This window comes from Pistacia vera, unplaced genomic scaffold (assembly GCF_008641045.1).
Source record: "Pistacia vera cultivar Batoury unplaced genomic scaffold, PisVer_v2 Contig842, whole genome shotgun sequence".
NCBI classification, from domain to species: Eukaryota; Viridiplantae; Streptophyta; class Magnoliopsida; order Sapindales; family Anacardiaceae; genus Pistacia; species Pistacia vera.
Window position 1 is genome coordinate 78882 of NW_022196715.1, and position 22545 is coordinate 101426.

At 39.1% G+C, this 22545-nt stretch overlaps 2 protein-coding genes across 2 annotated transcripts; both read right to left on the reverse strand.

Annotated features, from left to right (window-relative positions):
- Window positions 1–5085: 5085 nt before the first annotated feature.
- On the reverse strand, window positions 5086–5552 carry LOC116118400 (ethylene-responsive transcription factor ERF016-like). Its single transcript, XM_031404384.1, has one exon. The coding sequence runs from the start codon at window positions 5524–5526 to the stop codon at window positions 5086–5088; it is 441 nt and encodes a 146-aa protein (XP_031260244.1). The 5' UTR covers window positions 5527–5552.
- A 13230-nt stretch (window positions 5553–18782) lies between these two features.
- LOC116118402 (uncharacterized protein Mb2253c-like) lies at window positions 18783–19406 on the reverse strand. The gene has a single exon (XM_031404385.1). It carries the CDS (start codon window positions 19404–19406, stop codon window positions 18783–18785), a length of 624 nt encoding a protein of 207 aa, XP_031260245.1.
- Between the last annotated feature and the right edge of the window lie 3139 nt (window positions 19407–22545).

Below are 22545 nucleotides of genomic sequence, written 5' to 3' on the forward strand. Positions count from 1 at the left end.
GGGAACTCATCTGGCTGAAAAAGGGTTGGATTATGTGCATGCAGACCTTTGGGGTCCTGAAAAGGTTAGGACACATGGAGGGAATTGCTATTTCCTCTCCATAGTGGATGATTATAGCAGGAAGGTATGGGTGTACCTTCTTAGGTCCAAGGATGAAGCCTTAACTAAGTTTAAAGGCTGGAAAAACCTGGTTGAAAACCAAGTTAATAGGAAGGTGAAAACCTTGAGGACAGACAATGGCTTAGAATTCTGTATCCTGGAGTTTGACTCTTACTGTGTAGAAGAGGGAATTTTGAGGCATAGGACAGTTAGGGGAACCCCTCAGTAGAATGGGGTTGCTGAGAGAATGAATAGAACCCTTCTAGAGAGGGTTAGATGTCTCTTATTCACAGCTGGTCTACCAAAAACCTTTTGGGGGGAAGCACTAGGTACAACAGCCTATCTTATAAATAGAAGCCCTTTTAGCTCAATAGACTTTAAGTGCCTTGAAGAAAGGTGGTCTGGAAGGAGACCATCTCTTGAACATCTAAGAGTCTTTGGATATGCTACATATGCACATACCAGAGATGGAAAGTTAGAGCCAAGATCTCTTAAGTGTGTTTTTTTAGTATATCAAGAGGGAACTAAGGGTTATAGGCTGTGGGAAAGGGCTGTCCCAAGGGTTAGGGTAATTGTTAGTAGGGATGTGATTTTCAATGAAACTGTTTTTCCTTGCAAATCTGGTACTAACAGTGTAGGTAGCTCACAAGAAGGTTTTGAAACTTTTGGACAAACTGGGACAACTCAGTTTGAAGTGGAGCCTGAAACAAATCCTGACCATTACATCCAAACAGATGAGACTGGCCCACTTGAAGACCAGCCACAACAAACTCAAGAGCAATAGGATGAAGATGACCCTCCTGACAATGCTGAAGTTGATCAACATGGTAATCTGGTCCAATACCAGTTAGCCAGAGACAGAGTCAGGAGGGAGATCAGACTTCCTGCAAGGTACAGCTATGCTGACCTGATCTATACAGCACTCCTGGCTGGTTCAGAGGTACATCGATTAGAACCTAATACTTATGATGAGGCAATGAGATCAAGGGATAGAAAAGAATAGGTGGCTGCTATGGAAGAGGAGATGGAGTCATTGCACTCAAACAACACCTGGACACTAGTTCCAAAGCCAATGAATCAAAAGTTAGTGGAATGTAGATGGCTGTACAAACTGAAAGAAGGGATAAATGAATCTAATCCACCAAGATTCAAAGTAAGGTTAGTGGCTAAGGGCTATACTTAAAGGGCAGGTATTGATTTCACTGAAATATTTTCTCCAGTAGTTAAATTTAAAACTATTAGAATCATGCTAGCAATTGTTGTTCAATATGACTTAGAGATAGAACAATTGGATGTTAAAACTGCTTTCTTGCATGGTGAGTTGGATGAAAAAATATTCATGAGTCAACCTTTAGGTTTTAAGGATAAAAAACTGCATGATTATGTATGCTTACTGAATAAATCTATGTATGGACTTAAACAGTCCCCTAGACAATGGTACAAGAGGTTTGATGCATTCATAATAGGAAATGGATTCACTAGAAGCATGTATGACAACTGTTTCTATTTTGGCTGTATGAATAACATGCCAATTTATCTCCTATTATATGTAGATGACATGTTAATAATTAATAAGTCCATGTCTCAAATTAATGCTTTAAAAGCCAAATTAAATACTGAATTTGATATGAAGGACTTAGGGAAGGCAAAGAAAATACTAGGAATGATGATTGATAGAGATAGAAGTGCAAATACCCTTAAACTCCATCAATCCTCATACTTACAGAAACTGGTTTCAAAATTTGGTATGGCTGAATCCAAAGCAGTGACAATGCCCTTAGCAAACCATTTCATACTTAGTAAGTCACAATCCCCAAAAACAGATTCGTATAGGCTGAAAATGGAGAATGTCCCTTATTTTAATGCCTTAGGTTCTGTAATGTATTCTATGATATCCACCAGACTTGATTTAGCATATGCAATATCTCTATTAAGCAGGTTCATGTCAAATCCTGGAAATGAACATTGGAATGCTTTAAAATAGTTGATGAGATACATTAATGGCACTATTCAGATTGGTTTAATTTTATGTAAAAGATATGCATCACTTGATCTGGTTGGGTATGTAGATGCAGATTTTGCAGGTGACCGAGACTCCAGGAAGTCCACAACTGCTTATTACTTTACATTGAGAGGCAACTGTGTTAGCTGGAAAGCACAGTTGCAACCACTGGTTGCACTTTCCACTACTGAAGCAGAGTACGTGGTAGTTTCATATGCATTCAAGGAAGCAACATGGTTTCAAGGAATTCTGAAAGAAGCTGATTTGTTGAATGGCACAGCGACAGTTTACTCTGACAGTAAGAGTGTCATCCACTTGAGTAAAAACCCGGTGTATCACGAACGAACAAAACATGTGGATATCAGGCATCACTTCATCAGAGACCTGATTGCAAAGGAAGAAATCAACCTTCTGAAGGTACCTACTGAAGAGAATCCAGTAGACATGGGAACCAAAGTAGTGACCACAGCAAGTTCAAGCACTGCTTGAACTTGCTTGATCACATCAGATAACCACTTTCTTTTAGAGCTGAGAAGAAATATGGGATAGCTTACTGCACTAAAAAGAAGTCCAGAAATGAAAAAGAAGAAAGGAAAATAAATGGAAGGAAGAAAGTTGGCTTCAAGATGGAGACTGAAAATATTGTGAAGCCAAAAACGGGGTCATTTCATTTAAGTTAAGTGAAGGAATCCTGGCCGTCAGATCAAGACAAATCCAAGGGCTGATATGAGCTTATATAAAAGAGTAGCAACAGTGTTGTTGGAGCCGCATTTTTCCTAATCTGAAAAGTTAGGGTTCATACGAAATTAGAGAGCAACTAGGGTTGGGTATTCTTGCTGAGGCTTTCTGGGAATAATCTGGGTAGATTAGAGAGAGGGTTGTGTTTCCTTCTTGAGGCTGGTTTAGTCCTTTGTTTCTTGCAGATTGTAGAGAGTTTCTTGAGCAAATAGGCCTAAGTTGAGTGTTGCTTTGGTTCGGCAAATTTGTATGGTTTTCTTCTTGTAATTGTTGGATAATCTTTTAGTGCTGTGAGTATCCGTATTTCGGAGCTCAACGTGGATGTAGTCTATCCAATATTGGATAGACGAACCACGGTAAATTCGTGCCTTGATTGTGTTTGTTTGTGTTGCGAATTGATTAATTAGGCTTGGGTTATAACACCTTAATGTAAACTTATTCAAAAATTATGTTTCTGGGTGAAGGTGGGATTATGTGGTGAGACCAACCAACTTCATGATCCACAGTCACAGTCATCCAAAGATGCAAAATTGGACGTCCAGCGGATCACTTCCCAAAGATACACCAATGACATGGCTCAAGGTACGACCTCGTTAATAGCAGCAATAATAAAATTCCCTTCAAACATTTCTTCTTCTGGGACATCTGTTGTAATTAGATTTCTCTGTTTCAATTGTATATGTGAAGGCCAACTTCAAGCCTCCGCCAGGTAAAGAGCCGGGGGTGGTAGACTTGCTAGGCATGGGGGTCAAGTGGCAAAAGCGTTGGCCGTTTCTGGCCTACACAAACTGCTGACAGTAATGGATGTTCCGATGAATGTGATTACCCTGGATCATATAAATGCAGGACAAATTGTGGCAACCCTTCTGAAAGATGGTAAAAAAGAAAAAATGAAATTGAAGTTTGCTGAAAGAGTTGTTAATCAATCCCAACCTACTGTTACCTACTTTGATTATATCAATATTAGGTACCATGTTCCAAGATCATTCCTCAACGTGAACGGTGACAGCACATTAATTTTGTTTGAGAAAGTGGGAGGAGACCCATCGAATGTGACTTTCCAGGTTGAGGCAGTTGGAACTATTTGTGCAAATGCGTACGAGGGGAGAAAATTGGAACTGAGTTGCCAAGGTAATCGCAAAATCTCGGAAATAAAATTTGCTAGCTACGGAAATCCAAATGGAACATGCGGGTCATTTAAGGAGGGCAATATTCAGGCAAATCAGACCACTGGTAAAGTAGATAAGGTAATGAAAACATCAAAGAATATATTGTCCTTGGCATTTAATGTAAAGATAGCATTCATCTTGTTGTTTTGTAGTTATGTAAGGGTAAGAAGAGTTGTACAATTGAGGTGAGGGGATCAACATTCGAATTTAACAGCGGTGGGAATTCATTTACACCAAGGTTAGCTGTTTGCAAGTGAATTGGAGGAGGAGAATAAAATATTTTACTTTTAAGATATCTCATGTAGAGATGTACTATTAGTCCATGATGGGAATAAAGCAGATAGTTGACAGATGTTAATTGAGTATTTGGTAATCCTCTTGTTTGGATATCTTTTGAGAAAATACACGATTTCATTCGGAATAATCGGAACAACTAGTTTCACATTAGAATGTTACGTGGGCTGACGTTGAATATCAAAGAAAGAAGTGATCAAAGTGAAAATAAGGAACAACTCTGTGTTAATGTTGTTAGGTTGAGTAGGTGTCATTGTAAACATAAGATATCCCCTCTGCCGTCACCTATGTCCTACACTATATATGTTTATTATGAGTTGGGTAAGCTATCAGTTACTCTCTCACCTTCAATAATTTGCATGCTGACCTTTTTATATATATGAATTGTTCTTTTCATTCTCATCTTATCAAAGTGCAGTTCTTTTACAGCGTCTAATCGAACAAGAAATATCAACAAAATTTAACATAACATTTATTTTCCTCTCTATCAAATTAACTATCATTAAATGCATTATAACACAATGAGTTTTATTAATATTCTTCAAACGTTGGAATAATATTTTTGTTGAAAGCCAATTTCAAGGTCAGAAAAGTATATTGCAATATAAATCATAAAATTTCTTTCTTAGAAGTAAGAGTTTTTAGTCAAATTACAAAAACTATAAAACTAAATACAAAATTTGCTTTGTGTAAGTGGAAGCACTTTGCAAACAACACCATTCCTTTAATCTCCACTCAAAATCCTACCTTTGTTAAAAACAAAAAATTTATATTCCTCAAAACTCAAAAGTTCCACACGCCAGGTGACTGATAATATGTCCCATCCACAAAACCCACATCATCCACTCCCGAACCCGAACCCGTAACGGAACTCACCACTACTTGAGACCTCAACTCCGCCGCCTCACCCGGAGCACTACGAGCATGCCTAAGCGCAGCCTCTTGAATCTGCGCCGGCGTCAGTTCACTATCTAACGGAATCTCCGGAGGATTATCCGGAAAATTGAGCTTCGCCGAGGGTCCACGTAAGCAAAAAACGGCTGCATCGTAAGCTCTGGCGGCTTCGTCCGCCGTTTTGTAGGATCCCAACCAAATTCTTCCTCTGCTGTTAGGTTGCCGAACTTCTGCTACCCATTTCCCCCATTTTCTCATTCTCACTCCCTTGTAACGTCCGTTACTGTAAACGCCGTTAGTCTCGACTCTCCCACCACTTGATTTCACCATTTCGAATGTTATCCTCTAGAAATCGCGACTGGGTTCGGCTTAAATAGAAGGAGTGTAGAAGGAAAGGAAAAGTAGGAGACGGAAGAATGAATGAGTGAGGGGAGCACGTGGGGAGTGGGAGAGAGTGCCACGTCAGCTATTCGCGCAGCATTTGTGTTTGATGGGGAGACAGCTTACAGGTGGAGCAGTGTAGGGCGTTGGATCTGGAATCCGATTCTCGTTAAAATTCAACGTGTAGGTAGATATACATTGAGGGAGACACGTGTCGAAAAAGAAAAGTGTTGTAACTGTGAGGAGGCAGGAGAAGTGTTGAATTTGTTTCTGGAAGGTCAACGGTTGGTTTTTACCTAAAGAAGAAGGAAGGTCTAAGTTTTACCAAATTTTGACATCAGTCTTAAGATTCAGATACGACTTCAACTTCATGTTCAAAGCATCAATTTTTTTCATGTTACATATGTCATTTACGAGTTGTGCTGATGGAAGTCATTAAATATAATTAAATTTGTTTAATGGAAAAGATTCGACTATCGCTAATATAACCACTCAGCTCACCACCAAACTCAGACTTTGTATTTAAAAGTTAATTATTTACCATTATTGACATTGCATTTAAAATAAAGCTTTGTCTAGACAATTATTATTATTAATTAGTTCGGACTTATTTGTACATTATTTTTGTATATTCTCAACTTTAATTATTATGATCGTCCTTACTCCTTAGCTTATGCTCATAAGATATAAAAATAAAAACTAAAAATTTTTAGAATTTAGATTAATTGTTAGTGTATTTTGGTAATGGATATTTACATTATAGCAGGCTTTTGATTTTTAAAAGTCACCCTACCCTTTTTATTAAATATATTTATACGAAATTATAATTAGCTTTAGATACAATCACTTTTGAAATCAACTTATCAAATACCTTTTTATTTGTAGCTTTAATTAAGGTACAACAACCCCAATTCAATTGAACTTAACCAATATTTATAAATATTGTTTAATAATTTTCTTTTTTTATAACAGATAATTATTTAATCCTAACAACCATAGGTTTACACGCAATTGTTGAGTTGATAGATCATACAACATATTGTTAAGACGATACATTGTTTGAAATTATATATTCGAATAATAATTAACAAAGCCTTACTAATTATAAATTAGATCCTCATTCTATTAAATAATATTAGGAGTTTATGACATTAGCCAGCATTAATTATACTTAAATTGATTAATTTTTATTAATGTGATAAGTTTTGTGAATTGATTTTAATATAAAAAGTATCATTAATCAAAAGAAATCCCTTAAAAAAATGAACAAAACTCCCTTAATAATTTAGAATTATAATAAAACCCATGTTAACTGGACATTTGTACTATATATTCTTCTGACAAAAATAGTTTTTGAAATTGATAAAACAGTCTTTGACTTTGAAGTCATTTAAATTTGTCAAATTATCATTTGATTCATGTGGGATTGCCATATAAATGAAATTTATGGGAAACCTTGGTTGGCTGTACTGCGGATTTTTATAGGAAGGCACCTCAAAAAAAATAAAACAATATCCGAAAATTCTATAATTATTGCAATATCAATACTATAAGAAAAATGCACTTAAATCTTATATTAATAGCATGATTTCTTTTATTTTATTTTTTCGTTGTAAAATCAAAGCGTCAGTAATATTTGAAGATAGTAAAATTAATTAATTTTAAAAAAAAAAAAAGTGAAAATTGAATCATGATTAATGGTGTTTTCAATAAAATTCAGTATTTAGATGTAAAAAATTAAAAATTTAGATTGATAGTAGTTTAATGAAAGGTTATGTAAACAAAAGAAAAAGTAACATTATGATACATATGGGTAAAAAAAGTTAAAGGATACATTCTTTTATGAATTCATTTTGTTTTTTTGAAAAATATGGAAAAATGATGAATATTTGGAAAATGAAAATGCATATAACCTATTGTTTAGAAATTATATTCTAAAAATTATTTGTATATAATTTGAAAATACGTTGGATAATAAACATATTTTAAATAGATCTTAATTTGATCCATATAAATCATAAAGAGCTGTGATAAAAATGGAATTAAGAAACTATATATGAGAGTATAATAAGAAATTTAAAATTTGTTTTTTATTTAAAAAAAAAAAAAGGTTTTGATAAGTGATATTTTAAAAAACAAAAATGCTACGGACACCGAATGCTGGTACCGAAATTTTGCACCGATCTATGTCATCTAACTCGGATGTGCCACATAGGACACAACACAGATATTCAGTAAATGAACGACAGTCCAAAAATTATGGATGTCCGTCCATATCTTATAGATGACCGTTCATCACAAATGGACGAGAGTCCATAAAATATCAATGGACTCGAGTCCATAAAATATCAATGGACTCCCATCCATATATTATGGACGGGAGTCCTTTTACTATGAACAGTCGTCCATATAATTTTAAAACACAAAGTATAGATGTCAGTACATCTCAAATAATTTTTTTTTTTTAAATTTACAATTTTTTTTTTCATTTATAAAAATTTATAGCTTGTATAAGATGCTTCTACAAATAAGTGTCAAAATTTTTAGATGAAATATTCATTTTTAAAGCACAAAATTTTTAGATGAAATAAAGGAAAAAAACAACTTTGATTTTAAGTACAAAGTATAGACGCCAATCCACCTAATGAGGTTGATCGTCCATATACAATGGACGACCATCCAAATGAGATGGACTGGCATCCATACTCAAATAATTTTTTTTTTTTTAAATTAACAATTTTTTTTTCATTTATAAAAAAAATGCAAATCAAGAGAGAAATTAAACCAGTTTTTTAAAACCAGTTTTGAGAGGCCTAAATTTTTAAACATTTTAATTGAAAATTTTAAAGAATTTTTTTTATTAAACTAGAATTTGGGCATGGATAGCCGTCCATCTTACACGAACGGTCGTCCATATAAGATGGATGTCCATCCATTATTTGTTTTTAAACTTTTCTGGACGGGCTCGTCCATAGTAAATGGACACCCGTCCATATTATATGCATGGGAGTCTATTGATATTGTTGTGGACGATCGTCCATTCGTGATGAACGGTCGTCCATAACATATGGACGACCGACCGTGTAAGATAGATTGCCATCCATTCATGGAATCAGTATTTTTTTGTCTAACGTGGCCGCATCTTAGTGGATGTCGCGTTGTTCGGTAAAAAATTTCGGTGCACAAATTCGGTGTCCGTAGCATTACTGTTTAAAAAATAATATTTTTTTCCTTGTGTATTAATCAAGTATCTTTTTCTCCTGTATTAACCAAGTACCGCTTTTGCACTTTTGATAGGTAAATGGTATTTGTTGACGTTTTGGGGAAATTTCAGTAAACCCCCATTTGTTTGAGGTAATATAACATGCTCCAACTAGTTCCAGAAATAGGATCCTAACCACCACTCCATTAGAATTTTCCATGAAACTTAATTGACAAATAGGTAAACTTGTATATTTTTTTTTTTTTTTTTTTGGGTATCCGAGGGTATTCAAGCCAGCTTATGTGCACCTCAACTAGTCTCTCGGGACCTTGAAGTTAACGGCCAGGTAAGCCTCTAGTGGCTACCCCTTATTAGTAGTCGTGGGGATTCGAACTTAGGACCTTCTGAATAATACACCCAAGAGTCCCAAGCAAACCGCCAAGCTACTTAGTGGTAGTAGTAACTCACCTTCTCTCCCCTCTTCATTTTCCCCTATTTATTTCTTTCTCACTCTCTCTCCTCCCTCTTCTTCATCCCTTGCTCGCTGGTGAATGCCTCAATAGGCTACCCCGAGGCCAGATCAGGCCTTTAACAACTATGTGGGGCCTAGAACCGACCTCAACAGCTGTCAAGAGACTTGTTTGGCCTTATTGATGCCATCGTGAAGGCTTCAAAGCCTTTTGCAGCCACCACGAGGCCTATATTTTCCTCAAGCGGTTGCCATGAGGCCCGCAAGGCCTCTAGCGGTTTCCATGAGGCCTTAGAAGCCTTCGACAACGGCACAAGGTTGTTGGAGATGGTGGTGGTGGTGGTGCGATGATAAACGGTGAGCTAGGCGATTGGAAGTGTTGTATTATTTTCATTGCGGTCAAAAAGTCATTTAACTTCTTAATATGTTTTCATTAAAAGAGACAAACATAAATAATAAGGGTTAAGGTGCTATTTCGAGAACCAATGGGTGCTTAGTAATTTAAGAAACACATGGGGTTCGCTAAAATTTTCCCAAGTTTTAAACAAAAAAAACACTATTTATTTAAGAACAAGTGCCACAGATTTTACGACAATTCAGAAAATGTAAACCGAAAACAAATAAAACTTAGCCTAAGTTTTAAGGCAAAATATTTTGTAGGAGGCGCAACTACATTCAAGGTAAATTAGGTATATTTGGTGCACTACAGTATATTGCACTAAATAATTTTATACAATGTTTGGTGCAAATTTTGCACTATACTCATTACTAATGCAATGTGTAAGTCCTAAATACACTTCAATTATACCAATTAACACCAATTAAAATGGTTGTATTAGTTAATGGGAGTATGTAATAGACTACTTTCTATCAGATAGGCCATCAAAGTTGAAAACATGTATCATTGATATCTCTTTACATTTTTAAATGAACCCTCAAAAGTTTAAAAAACCTTATCACATATATCATTTTACCCTAACTTTGTTATATTGTCGTTAGGTTTACAAAACACTTTCTTATAAGATCAAAGTTTCCATTTCACTCATCTACAACAAACGATAACATAATAGATTTAGGGAAAAGGGGTATCCATGATATAAATTTTAAACATTGAGAGTCCATTTGATTAAAAAGTAAAAAAATTTATATTCAAATTAGGGGTGGAAAAAAATACATTGAAAACCAGACCGAATCGAAAAATTGAACCAAAAAATCATTTTTTTGATAGAATCAGTTCAGTTTCGGTTCGAAAAATTCTCTAACCGTTTTTCTACTCAGTTATTAGTTAACTCTTTCTACCAACTGCCTTGCTTTCTTACTTTCAACTTTCACAACCAATCACCGTCATCGCCCATCGGTTCATCAAAGATCGCGGTGGTCTACACTCCTTCAATCATCAACTTCTTCACAACTTACGCCTTACGCCGTTTGCGATCTGTCGATTCAGCAAAGTAAACATCTCTCTTTTGATTCGTCTCTTTAGGATTCAATACAAAAAGGTAAGAAAATACCAGGAAGTGTAATTGTGTGAACTTGTTGTGTAGAGTTGTAGTGTGCAGTTGCTCGTCTTTGTGAAGAAGAAACGGAAACGACTTTGGAATAAGAAGAATGGTTCAAGTAAAATGTAAAGGAAAAGCAATGAATGACAAAACTTATAAACATAACAATAAGAAATGGTTTTTGTTATGATGACATGATGTAAATAAGAAAAGCATGCATGAAAAGACATATGCATTTAGTTTGCAGGCTTTCAAGTTTCAACTAAAAGATTGTCCACGTGTCTTTAGTGCAAGGAGCGGTAGAGGAACAGAGTAGGAAATCTGAGTGACCCTAGCATTGTTCTAATCAAACCGGTTTAAAACCGATTGATCGAACTGAATATTTGGTTTAGTTAATAACCAGTTTAAGTAAAAAATCAATCTGGTTTCGGTTTGATTTCCTACTTGAACCAGATTCCAATTGGGTTCAATAAAGTATAGGATTGGTTTGATTAACCGGATTTCGCCACCTTTAATTCGAATAATAAATTTGAAAACTTTAAGGATAATCAATAATATTTTTTTATCAATTAATACTAAGTAAAAGGGTAGGTTATGGGATCTATTGTATTAATCCATTAGCTTTATAAATTTTAATAAGTTAAATAATTACTTTGAAATATATAGATAATTATTGATTTTGTTGATATAGATATTTGCACCAACTAGAGTGATCCGATCAACTTTGGCAAGATCGGAACTGATGTGTGCATAATTATAGATTACCAACAATGGATGAATAATAAATGCAGTAATGTAAATGGCAAAAAAGGATTTTAAAGTGGTTCGGCGAGATGAACTCTTAAGCCTATGTCCACTGTTCTTTGTATTTGCTGTGTGAGCTTGCAATAGTAATTCTAGGAGTATTTTCCAACCATTTCCTCATCGTTTGAGGGGGTCCATATACAAAGTTTGTACAAAAAAAAGAGCGAAATTAAAGGGATTACAATTAAATTGAAATGCGACTTCGATATTCTCACAATTGGGCATTGTGATTGCGCAAGGATTGTTGTCAATCTGATCATTCCCGAGATATATGGGATCTGAAGTTATCTGGGAATTGATTGAATGATCATTCGGATTGTTCGTGACTAGCTTGTGCTAGGTCGAGCTAAATCTCGACGAGCTTATGCTCGGTCAGACAATCAGTAGAGTCGGACTGATTCTGGGTCGAGCTATTACCTCGTAACTCCCCGAGCTTGATGGAAAAATCACACACAACATCTACCCCCTATGTTCGATGCTTGTTTCGAGCTTCAAAGATTGCTTAATTTAATATCAAGCTCGGTATCGTCATTAGGCCATCAGATGCAAGCTTGGTCGAGCTTCGAGGGTCGAACCCATGATCGATCGACGTACTTCACACTTGGACCTTCTCTTCTTCATGACACCTGTCAAACTTGGAATACGAATGGTTAGGACAATTATATAAATTTCATGCGGTCATGTCGCATTAAATGTGGCAGCCTTTGGCAGTTACCTTTTGTCGCGCGTAGGCGACTACAACTGTCCACGCGCGGAGTTGAGGCGACGTGCGATGAAAATTATGATCATAGTAGTCTGACGGTTCGTCATCCCTTGCGGATGTCTGACACATGGCCACATCCAAGAGCTAGGATTGCTCGATAAAGGGAGGATTGAGATTCATTATAGATCGACGGCTACGATCGAACCCTGCCCTTTCGTCTCCCATGCAAGCCACTATAAAAGCAAGCGAAGTCGTTAGAAACTTACTCAACTTGCAAAAATTCTTTGCTTATTCTGTTGCTGCTTCATTATCACCATGGTGTTCTTTTCCTGCGAGTTCTCTCCATTCTCTTATTCTGGTAAGGCTTCTTTCCTTCTCGTTAGTTGTTGTCTTGATTTTCATGACTAAGGGTGGCCATTATCGTGGCCACATTGAGCCTTCTAGGACTTTACTAAGGTTTTTAAGCGTGTCTCCGGCGGCCTTGGGTTTAAGGAGGGTTTATCGCAGTGGCCGTCGGAACTCCAGGTAGGTTGTGTGAACTCACGTGTGGCACGAGCTATCTTAGTTGCCTAAATTGAAAGCAAGTATGGATAGGTCACCGAGTTTTTTGAGCTCTGACACATGTTCACTTCTGTTTCAGATACCTAAAAGCAAGTTATAATTATGTCTTCTACCAGTAGTCACACGATTGATCGTATGTTTGACTCACCCACGAGCTTGACAATCCTTGAGAGAGTCCATGAGGTTTCCGAGGAAATTGTTGCGCAGAGCTTGGATCCTAACGTGGCAGGCTCAACCGATCGTGCCTTTGTATAGTTGGTTCAATCCAAGCGGTCTCCAGTTCATAAGTTGCAGAGGGAGAAGCACATAAGATAGGTTTATGCACCGCAACTTAATTTGATGGTTCTAGGGGACTCTTCTCCGAATAATCCCCCACCCGGATGGGTGGCAATTTTTGAGACCCTCCTGAGATGCGGGGTATCTATTCCCCCTCATCGTTTTATTGACAGCGTTATGAGATGGTTCGACATCGTTCCTTTCCAACTATCTGGAAACTCATACGTCATAACCATAGGTCTGTATATAGCATACATGATTGCCGAATTGGGTGAGTCATCTGTTGGGGAGCTCATCCATTTGTATAGGCTAAAAAAAGGGTAAGACTGGACATACTACCTTTCCAAGACGAGGAAGGTACATTTCAACAAGTTGGTCGACGTCCCAAAGAAGGTCTTGTATTGGGACTCCCAATTTTTCTTCTATGAAGCCCAGGAGACTGGCGTTTTCACTTCGGAAGCAAGTAAGGCCTTGACTCCCAGTGCGTGTGAGGATTGCTTTCAAACTTTATGTTTAAGCTAACTGAGTTGCTTTGTTTTGCAGTTAACATCGAGCAAAACTATCTCCTTGCTGCGAGCTTGCAGAGGCTCCAGCATTTTAGCGACCTTCCTAACAGATAGTGCAACGTTCACGAGATTATTTCGCTTCCTCATTTGAAGGCATACAACTTTTGCAAGGACAATGCTAAGCTTCTTACCATTCTAGAGAAAGGTAAGTTATCTGTTATCGCTTACTCGTGCTTTTTTCCCCTGCGTAGATAGGTCGCCCACTGTTTGCTTCCTTTTTTTGTAGAAATGTCGGTCAAGAAACCAAATGGCCTCAAGAAGAAAGTGGTGGCTTCCGCGGTTGCCAAGAAAGCGCCAACTGCTTTAGTAACAAAGCAACCCATTGACATCGCTGGCACAAAGCGTAGCACGGGCGAATTTGGGGAAGGCTAAGTGTGAAGAAGCCCACGAATGCCTTGAAGGCAGTTGGCGGAAAGGTATTTGCGAGCCTCAAAAAGGGCCGGCAAAGAAAACACCCGAGCTAACTGGGGGCTCGGGGAACAGAAGGCATTCGAGCAATACGACGGCTCGGGCAAGAAAAAGTCGACTGAGCCCTTAGGGGGCTTAGGAAAATAGAAAGTGGCCTAACAGCAGGTTAGCTCAGGCAAAGAGGTCTTTGTGCAAGCTGGCGGCCAAAAGAAAACTATGGCCAAGGATTTGGTTAAGAAAAAGTCTGCTCCTACAGGCGAGGCTGGCACTGTCAGGGGGAGTAAGTCTAGCTTGTCTCAGCTGCGAGGCAAGAAAATGGATGAAGCAGCTCAAGATGTAGTTGATACGCTAATCGATCAACTCCTTGACCATATCAGCGTTAGGGCCGCAGCGGTTAGGGATGGCGTCACCCTGCGAACATTCATGGGCGTTAAGGATTCATCTCCCACCGAGATGTTGGCCTGGGTGTGCAGCTATACGGCAAAGGTATTAGTAGTTTGCCTAATTTACTTTTTTATGCATGCTATCAGTACTTCTTGCTAACTTTCCCTCATTTATTTAGGCTGTCATGGTAAGCAGGGTCTTCTACGACGAGTGCTATCCTACATTGGAAGACACTCACAAAGGATGGCAGCAAGTGGATAGTAAGAGCTTGAAAATACATATTTTGTTAGTGATTCAATTGGATTATTTGTGGAAAATGTGTTTAATTTGTGAAATTTGAGTTAATTATTTCATAAATATCTTTTATGGGATCACGGGGTGTATTTTGAGTATTTTCAAATTAAAAATGATATTTGAATGAAGAAGAATGATGTCGATGGAATTCATGACGAATAGGAACAAACGGTGCAAGAATCGAAGTTGAAATGAGAAAGTTGTGATGCGTTGAAGATGAAACGTAAAACTTAGAAATTTGTCAAGATGAGCATGCTTTGATATTTTTATCATAACTTGAGCTGTAGAAATCGGAATTCAATGATTCTTGTGGCATTGGAAAGATTATTCAGAGAGATACAAAGTTCATTTTGATGACCTTGCCAAATTCTGAATATTATATACTTGTGGGACAGAAAGAACGATCATCGCAGCGACTGTTTCTGTCACCACAGAGATGGATCACAGGCCTGTGTGGGTTATTGTATTTTCCTAATCTTAATTTGAGTGGTTTAAGGCATTTAATTCTTTCCTAATTAACCTTCAAACCCTAGCACTATAAATGAGGGTCTTTATTTAGTTTTGAGGGAGATTAAAAAGGAGAAAGAGCGGCTACTATTTTGGAGATCAGAATTCTTGCAATTTTCGTTCACCAATTAGAGAAGTTTTTCTATTTTCTTTCTTGAACTCATGTTTTTTAATACAATGGTTGTTTTTATTACTGCAATTATAAACTAAATTCCTTTTCTAGGGCTAAAGATGTAGCCTAATTTATGAATATGTGTTGACTTTATTGTTGTTAATTTTAATTGAGCATTAATTCTAAGTTTTATTATTGTGTGTAATGCTTTCAATTCTTAAAGGCCCGAGAGCTGAATGATTTTATGGGTTGGGTTGAGATCGAGAGATGAAACCTAATTAGTCTAAGGTAATAAAACCAGAGATTGAGCAAACGTTAGAGATAGGTTACCACGATCTATGAGGCTCTAGTAAATTCCATAAAACTTAATGATCTCTTAGCTTTTAAATCCACTTTAGAGATATTTTGGGTTGTTGTTTAAGGGTTAATTCGCTAATTGTTGGAAAGAAAGTTAGTGAAATATTAGAGAGTTTGGTCTTTAGAATAAGCTTAAGCTTAATTAGGTTAGCAATAATTTTTAATGCATACGATTAAATTGGTGTGAAATATGTGCCCTAGGTTTAGTCTTATTGATCTTTTTATCAGAGTATTAATACAATTATGCTTTTGTTTACTTTTTAGTTTGTTTTATTTTTCATTAATTCATTCTTAAAATTCTGTTTCATCAAATAGAAATAAAATAAACTAGTTTGGTACTTGGTAGGTAGTTCTCTTGGGATTCCACACTCGTTTACTCGAGCTTTACTACTTGCGCGATTTCGAACACTTGTGAATAGCTTGTCGATGGAGACGGTGAAGGAGAATGTCTTAGCCAGGGACCAAGTCGCGGAGAAGGCAAAGGAAGCAAAGCAGGCCAAGCTCAAACGACCCAGAGAGGAAATGGCGACCTTTGGGGTCAAGGAAAAGGAGTTCCTTGACAAGCTCAAAGCAAGTGAGGCTGTACAAGCCAAGGCTGAAGCCGAAGCAACAGAGTTTTCCTTAGCCCAAAAAGCTACCTCGGGTTGGGAGGCCAAGTTCAAACAAACCTCGCTCGACCTTGCTCAGGAGGCGGAAGGTCGAGGGAAAGCCGAAGCTGAGGTCGGGCAACTCAAGCTTCAAATTGAGGAGTTGAACGAGGCCATCATTACTTAGGCTTGACAGACGTCGGTCTTCCTTGTGCAAAAGTTGTGGGAAGCCCACCCTTCAATCGACTTCTCCTTCCTTCCATGAGCTTATCAGAGAGAGGTCGATAGAATGAAGACCGAGGCTCAGGGAATGGCCTACGTGTACTCAGATGACTCTGAGGATGATGGTGAAGGCCAAGAAGAGGTCGAGGAAGGTGAAGAGGAGATCGGGCTCAAGCAAGAAGTCGAGGATCCAACTCCCCTAGCTACACTTCCCCTGGGCGAGGCTCCCAACCTTGAATAGACTGCTACCATTCCTTCCATCGAGGAACCGTCTCTTCTTGTCGGCGACAAGCTCCCTAGACCGACTGAGGACGATGCCCCTGCTCTTCCAACTGCCTGAAAGATCATCATATATTTTTCTTTCTTTCTTTCTTTCTTTCTTTTTTCTTTTTTTTTTTTTTTTATTTGTTAGATTGTAATCGACCTCATCAATGAAAAGAATATATTTTAGTATATCCTCGTCGAGCAAATTTTTTATAATCTTGCAGAGTCATTTCAGTCGTCCTAACTGGACTTGTCATAAAGAATCCATATTTGCTCCAAGTTATGCATAGCTCACTTCTTAAAGAGCTTTTTCGAAAATATGAGAGGAAATCTTATGTGAAAAACAACTCTGATTTCGGATCCATTGTATGTTTCGAGTTTTGATCGCCGGCTTAAGGCCAATTTCCTTGACGTGTTTTTCTTGAATTTTTTTTCAAGTTTAACTTCGTCGATTCGGGATATTTCACCCTTATAGAGTCAGATTTTGGCTTGGCTTATTGAGATAAATTGCATTTTTTCTGACTCTTGACTCCAAGTTCTTTTTTAAATACTATCGCGTAGATCACAATTTTTGAAACGATGAATAATAAGTGTTAAACGAGCAAAAATGACAATGATGAACAAAGAAAGATTTTGAATAATAACTCTTTCATTGATAAAACATTTTGGCCATGAACGGCCTTACCATGAATGATAAAAAGAAAGACATAGGCGGAACACGAGCTGCTTATTGGTAGTACAGTCGCAAATGTTCGACGTTCCAGGCTTGAAATCGCCATTGAAGTGTTCCAGGTAGAAAGTTCTTGGCGCGAGCTTTTCAACGATCCTAAAAGAACCTTCCTATTTGGGCCCAAATGCCCCCAAGTTCGGGTTTTAAATACCTTGGACAACCTTTCTGAGAATCAGATCGCCCACTTCAAAGTCTCTGTTTTTGACTTTAGTGTTAAAATATCGTTTGGCTTGCTGTTGATATGTGGCAAGCCTTAACTGAGACTCGGCCCGATGCTCTTCGATTAGGTCTAGCCTCAAGCGGAGAAGGTCCCCATTTACTTCTTCATCAAAAACTTTCCTTCAGAATAAATTGATCCCTACTTCAACCGGGGCCATTGCTTCACACCCGTAAGACAAAGAGAATGGGGTTTCACCTGTCGAGCTCTTGGCTATCATCTTGTAGGACCACAAGGCTTCAAGCAATTCTTCGGCCCATCTTTCCTTCAAAGCGTCGAGCTTCCTTTTGATGGTATGTTTGATGACCTTGTTTATAACCTCTACTTGACCACTGGGTTGTAGCCGATAAACAACGGCGAAGCTCTTCTTGATACCAAGCTGTTCGCCTTAAGATCTGAAGTCTTCACTGTCGAATCTTTTCCCATTGTCAGTAATTATAGTGCGGGGGATTCTGAACCTACAATGATGTTTTTGTAGACAAAATCCTTTAGCTTGTTCGACGTGATGGTGGCTAAAGGCTCGACTGCCGCCCATTTGGTAAAGTGGTCCACGACAACAGCTACGAACTTAACGCCCCCATTTCCTTGAGGCAAAGGACCGATTAGGTCGATCCCCCATATTGCGAATGACCAAGGGCTTGTTAACGTAGTTAACTCTTGGGGTGGAGCTCATGGAGTGTCTGTGAATCTCTGTCATTTGTCGTATCTGTGCACATAGTCCACTGTATCATCAAAAACTGTTGGCTAGTAGTAACCTTGACGAAGCAGTTTGTATGCTAGAGATTTACCTCCTGCATGGTTCCCATAAATTCCCTCATGGATCTTCCTCAGAACATAATCTACGTCCTCGTGGTCAATATATCGCAGTAGCGGTACATTGAATTTGTGCTTATACAACTTATCATTGATGCTTGTGTACCGAGTTGACTTTGCACGGAGTGTTCTAGCTTCAGTTCTTCCTTCCTTCAGTGTACCATCCCTTTTAGTTAGGCAATGATTGCGTCTATCTAACTGTATCTCTAACTCGTTGCTAAGACTGACTCTTATGGAGCGGAGGTGTTTGGTCTTGGGAGGAATTTAATTGGTATGGAATCAGCTTTCTCTTGGTCCATTGTAGAGGTTAGGTGGGCTAAAGCATCAGCTATCGAGTTCTTCTCCCTTGCGATCTGAAGAACTATGAAGGATCTAAACTGCTCGAGCTCGGATTTCACCAGCTGGAGGCAGGACGCCATCCTATCTTCCTTCGTCGAGTACTTCCTGGTAATTTGGTGGACTATGAGCTGGGAATCACTGTAAATTTTAATGGACTTTGCCCCCATTTCTTTGGCAAGGCGGATCCTTGCGAGCAATGCCTCGTACTCAGCCTCGTTGTTGGAGGCGGCGAACTCAAATCTTATTATGGCTGTGATTGGGTTTCCCTCTGGAATTTTGAGCAAGAGCCCTACTCCTGCCCCCTTCTCATTCGAGGAGTCATCCACATATAGAGTCCAATGCCATAGTTCATCGAGCTTTGGCTTATGCTGCTTGACTTCTTCCAAGGTATTTGCCTTTAGCAGGCTTAGTTCCCCTTCCGGCTGATAGGAAAATTCTGATATGAAATCTGCCAAGGCCTGATCTTTGATTGTTGTTCTCGGGATGTACTTGATATCATGCTGACTCATTTCCATTGTCCACTGGATCAATCTACCTGATGTATTGGGCTTCTACATTATTTTTTCCAAAGGAAAGTTGGTCAGCATGTGAATAGAGTTCCCTTGGAAATAAGGCTATAACTTCTTGGCAGCGATGACAAGGGCGTAGGTGAGCTTCTCCATTTCAGGGTATCTCGTCTTTGCATTAAGCACCCTCTTGCTCACACAATATACAGACCACTGCACTTCTCCTTCTTCGTGTACCAATGTCGCGTTGATAACGAACTTTAATACCGACAAATACAATAGCAGTGGCTCGCCCTAGACAGACTTTGACAACACAAAAGGTCATCCCAGATGTTTCTTTAGCTCTTAGAAGTCTCTTTCACACTCCTTTGTCCACTTGAAACCTTTCTTCCATTTCAAGGTCTCAAAGAATGGTAAGCATCTATGGCTCGAGAAACAAACCTGTTGAGCGCAGCCACACATCCTGTCAAGCTCTGTACCTACCTTATGCTGGTCAGGCTTTTCATATCCAATAGAGTATGAGTCTTCTCTAAGTTGGCTTCAACACCTCGTTGATTTACAAGGAACCCTAAGAATTTTTCCGAGCTTACTCCGAAAGCACATTTTAGGGGGTTGAGCTTCATTCTGTATTTTCTAAAGATGTCAAACATTTCCCCCTAATGCTTAACATGGCTTTCGGCAACCTTTGATTTGACGAGCATGTTGTTGATGTATACCTCCATAGTCTTGCCAATTTGGTTGGCGAACATCTTGTTCACCAAACGCTAGTAGGTCGCCTTAGTGTTCTTTAGGCCAAACGGCATAAACCTGTAACAATAAATCCCACGATTAGTAATAAAGGAGGTATGCTCTTCATCGGGCTAATACATCGGGATTTGGTTATATCCCGAGTATGCGTCCATGAAGCTAAGTAGTCCATTTCCAACTGTCGCTTCTACTAGTTGGTTGATCCGTGGTAGCGAAAAGTTATCTTTTGGACAGGCTTTATTCAAATCTGAGAAGTCGACGTAAGTCCGCCACTTGCCATTCGACTTCTTAACTAGGATTGGGTTGGCGAGCCAATCCGGATACTACACTTCCCTAATGAAGTTGATGTTCAGAAGTTTATCAACTTTATCCTTGAGCGCTTTAGAGTGCTCTGCATCCATAGACCTTCTTTTTTGTCTTATTGGCCGAGCTTTTGGGTCGATGTTTAGCCTGTGACACATTACCTAAGGCTGATCCCCACCATATATGCATGCACCCATGTGAACACGTCGAGGTTTTTCTTCAAAAACCTCACCAAATTGTCAACCATTTCTTTGCTCAGGCTACTGCCAATTTTCAATACTCGAGTTGGATCTTCCTTGCTGACACATATTTCTCGTAGCTCTTCCATCAGCCCTGCTGCGAGCTCTTCTCTATGGATGCGAGGATCTATGATATCCTCAAAAGGTTTGAGATTCGGCTCAGATTTTGGAATAACCATTGTCCTTGGGAGCATCCATTTTTTTGCAGCATTTATGGCCTACTTGTAACATTCTCGAGATTCTTTTCTGTAGCTTCTTATCGTCGTGACTCCCTCGGGAGTTGCGAACCTTATTGCTTGGCAGCGCACTGAAGTGACTATGCTCAGATCATCCAAAATCAGTCTTTCGAGGATGACATTGTATGCAATCAGGCAGTCTACCACTAGGAATTTGGTCGTCAACTTCCTGATTTTGGGCTCTGCCCCCAAAGTCATGAGAAGGTCAATTGTCCCCTTGGGAACCAGGCTGTCCCCGGTAAATCCATAAAGCGGCAAAGGGCACGCCCTTAGGTATCTCTTCGTGAACCTCATTCCTCGGAAAGCTCCTAAGAAAATGATGTTTGATGCACTCTCATTATTAACCATCACCCCCAGTACTCTGGCATTGCCAATTCTGGCTACAATTATGATCACATCATGATTATGGTGAGAGAATTATTCGCATTCTTCGATTGTGAACCCTACCACCTCGCTCTCTTATCTGGGTAGTTTCGACGGCTTCTGTTCATAGCTCATTATCCGTGGGACCGAATCTGTTTTGGCCTCTAGAGCATATTACTCGCGAACGCGCCTTGAGTTGTTCATTATGTTGGGCCCCCCATAGATCATGCCTACCAGGACCTCATTGTTGGCGTTTGCTTGGGCTTACTATACCTGGTTCCAGACCTGGTTGTTTTGCTCGCCAATACTTTCACGGGTCGGTGCCCCTTGACAAATTCCTTTAGGTAACCCCTCTGTATCAGGTCTTCGATGGCATTTTTCAATGCCCGACACTCATTGGTGTTGTGCCCGATGTCCCAGTGGTATCGACAATATCTTTGCCGATCTATTCTGCCTAGAGTCCCTCTCATCTTTTCTGGAGCAGGTAATCTTTTTGCCTTACGGGAGACTTCGTAGATGTGGGCTATGTCTTGCGTGAGGGGGGTATATTCTGCATACCGGGGGAAGGGTTGCCTGTCCTTGCGGTTATCTTTTCTCTCTCTTTTTTGCGACCTATTGTGGTCTCTATCATTGCGGTTTTGGCCCTTACTTTTGTCTAATAGGCGATCTTGTTGCTTGTTCGAGGCTCCTCGTGTCGAGCTTTCAACTCGCTAGTGTTTTGCAGCCATCTGGTAAAACTTGGTTAAGCTCATGTGGTCTTCACTTTGAAGCTCTTTCCATAGCTCCGTGTTCGGCCTGATGCATGCAATCAACAAATTCTGGATTAACCCTTCGGGTGCATCCGCGACCTTTGCTTGCTTGTTCTGGAACCTCGTTAAATACGAGGTTAGGGTTTCGTCTCTCTCCTGACCAATATTGCTCAAGTAGTTGAGCGGCATTACAAATTGTCTCCTCACTTGGAATTGCTATAAGTACAGCGAAGGGAACTATTGCTAACAACTGTGGACTTCACGTTGAGTCTTTTGTACCACCTCTTGGCATCTCCTACCAATGTTACTGCGAAGCAACCACATTTCGTTAGGTCACAGACCTGGTGCAACTCCATCAGGTCATTGAAATTATCGAAGTGGTCTCTGAGGTCTCCTCTCCCGTCGAACTTACTCTTTAGCGCCCTGAATCCTTGTGGAAGTAGGGCCTAGCGAACCTCTTTTGTGAAGGGGGATCTCATTATTTCTTCCGCCACACCGTTCTGGCAGGCCT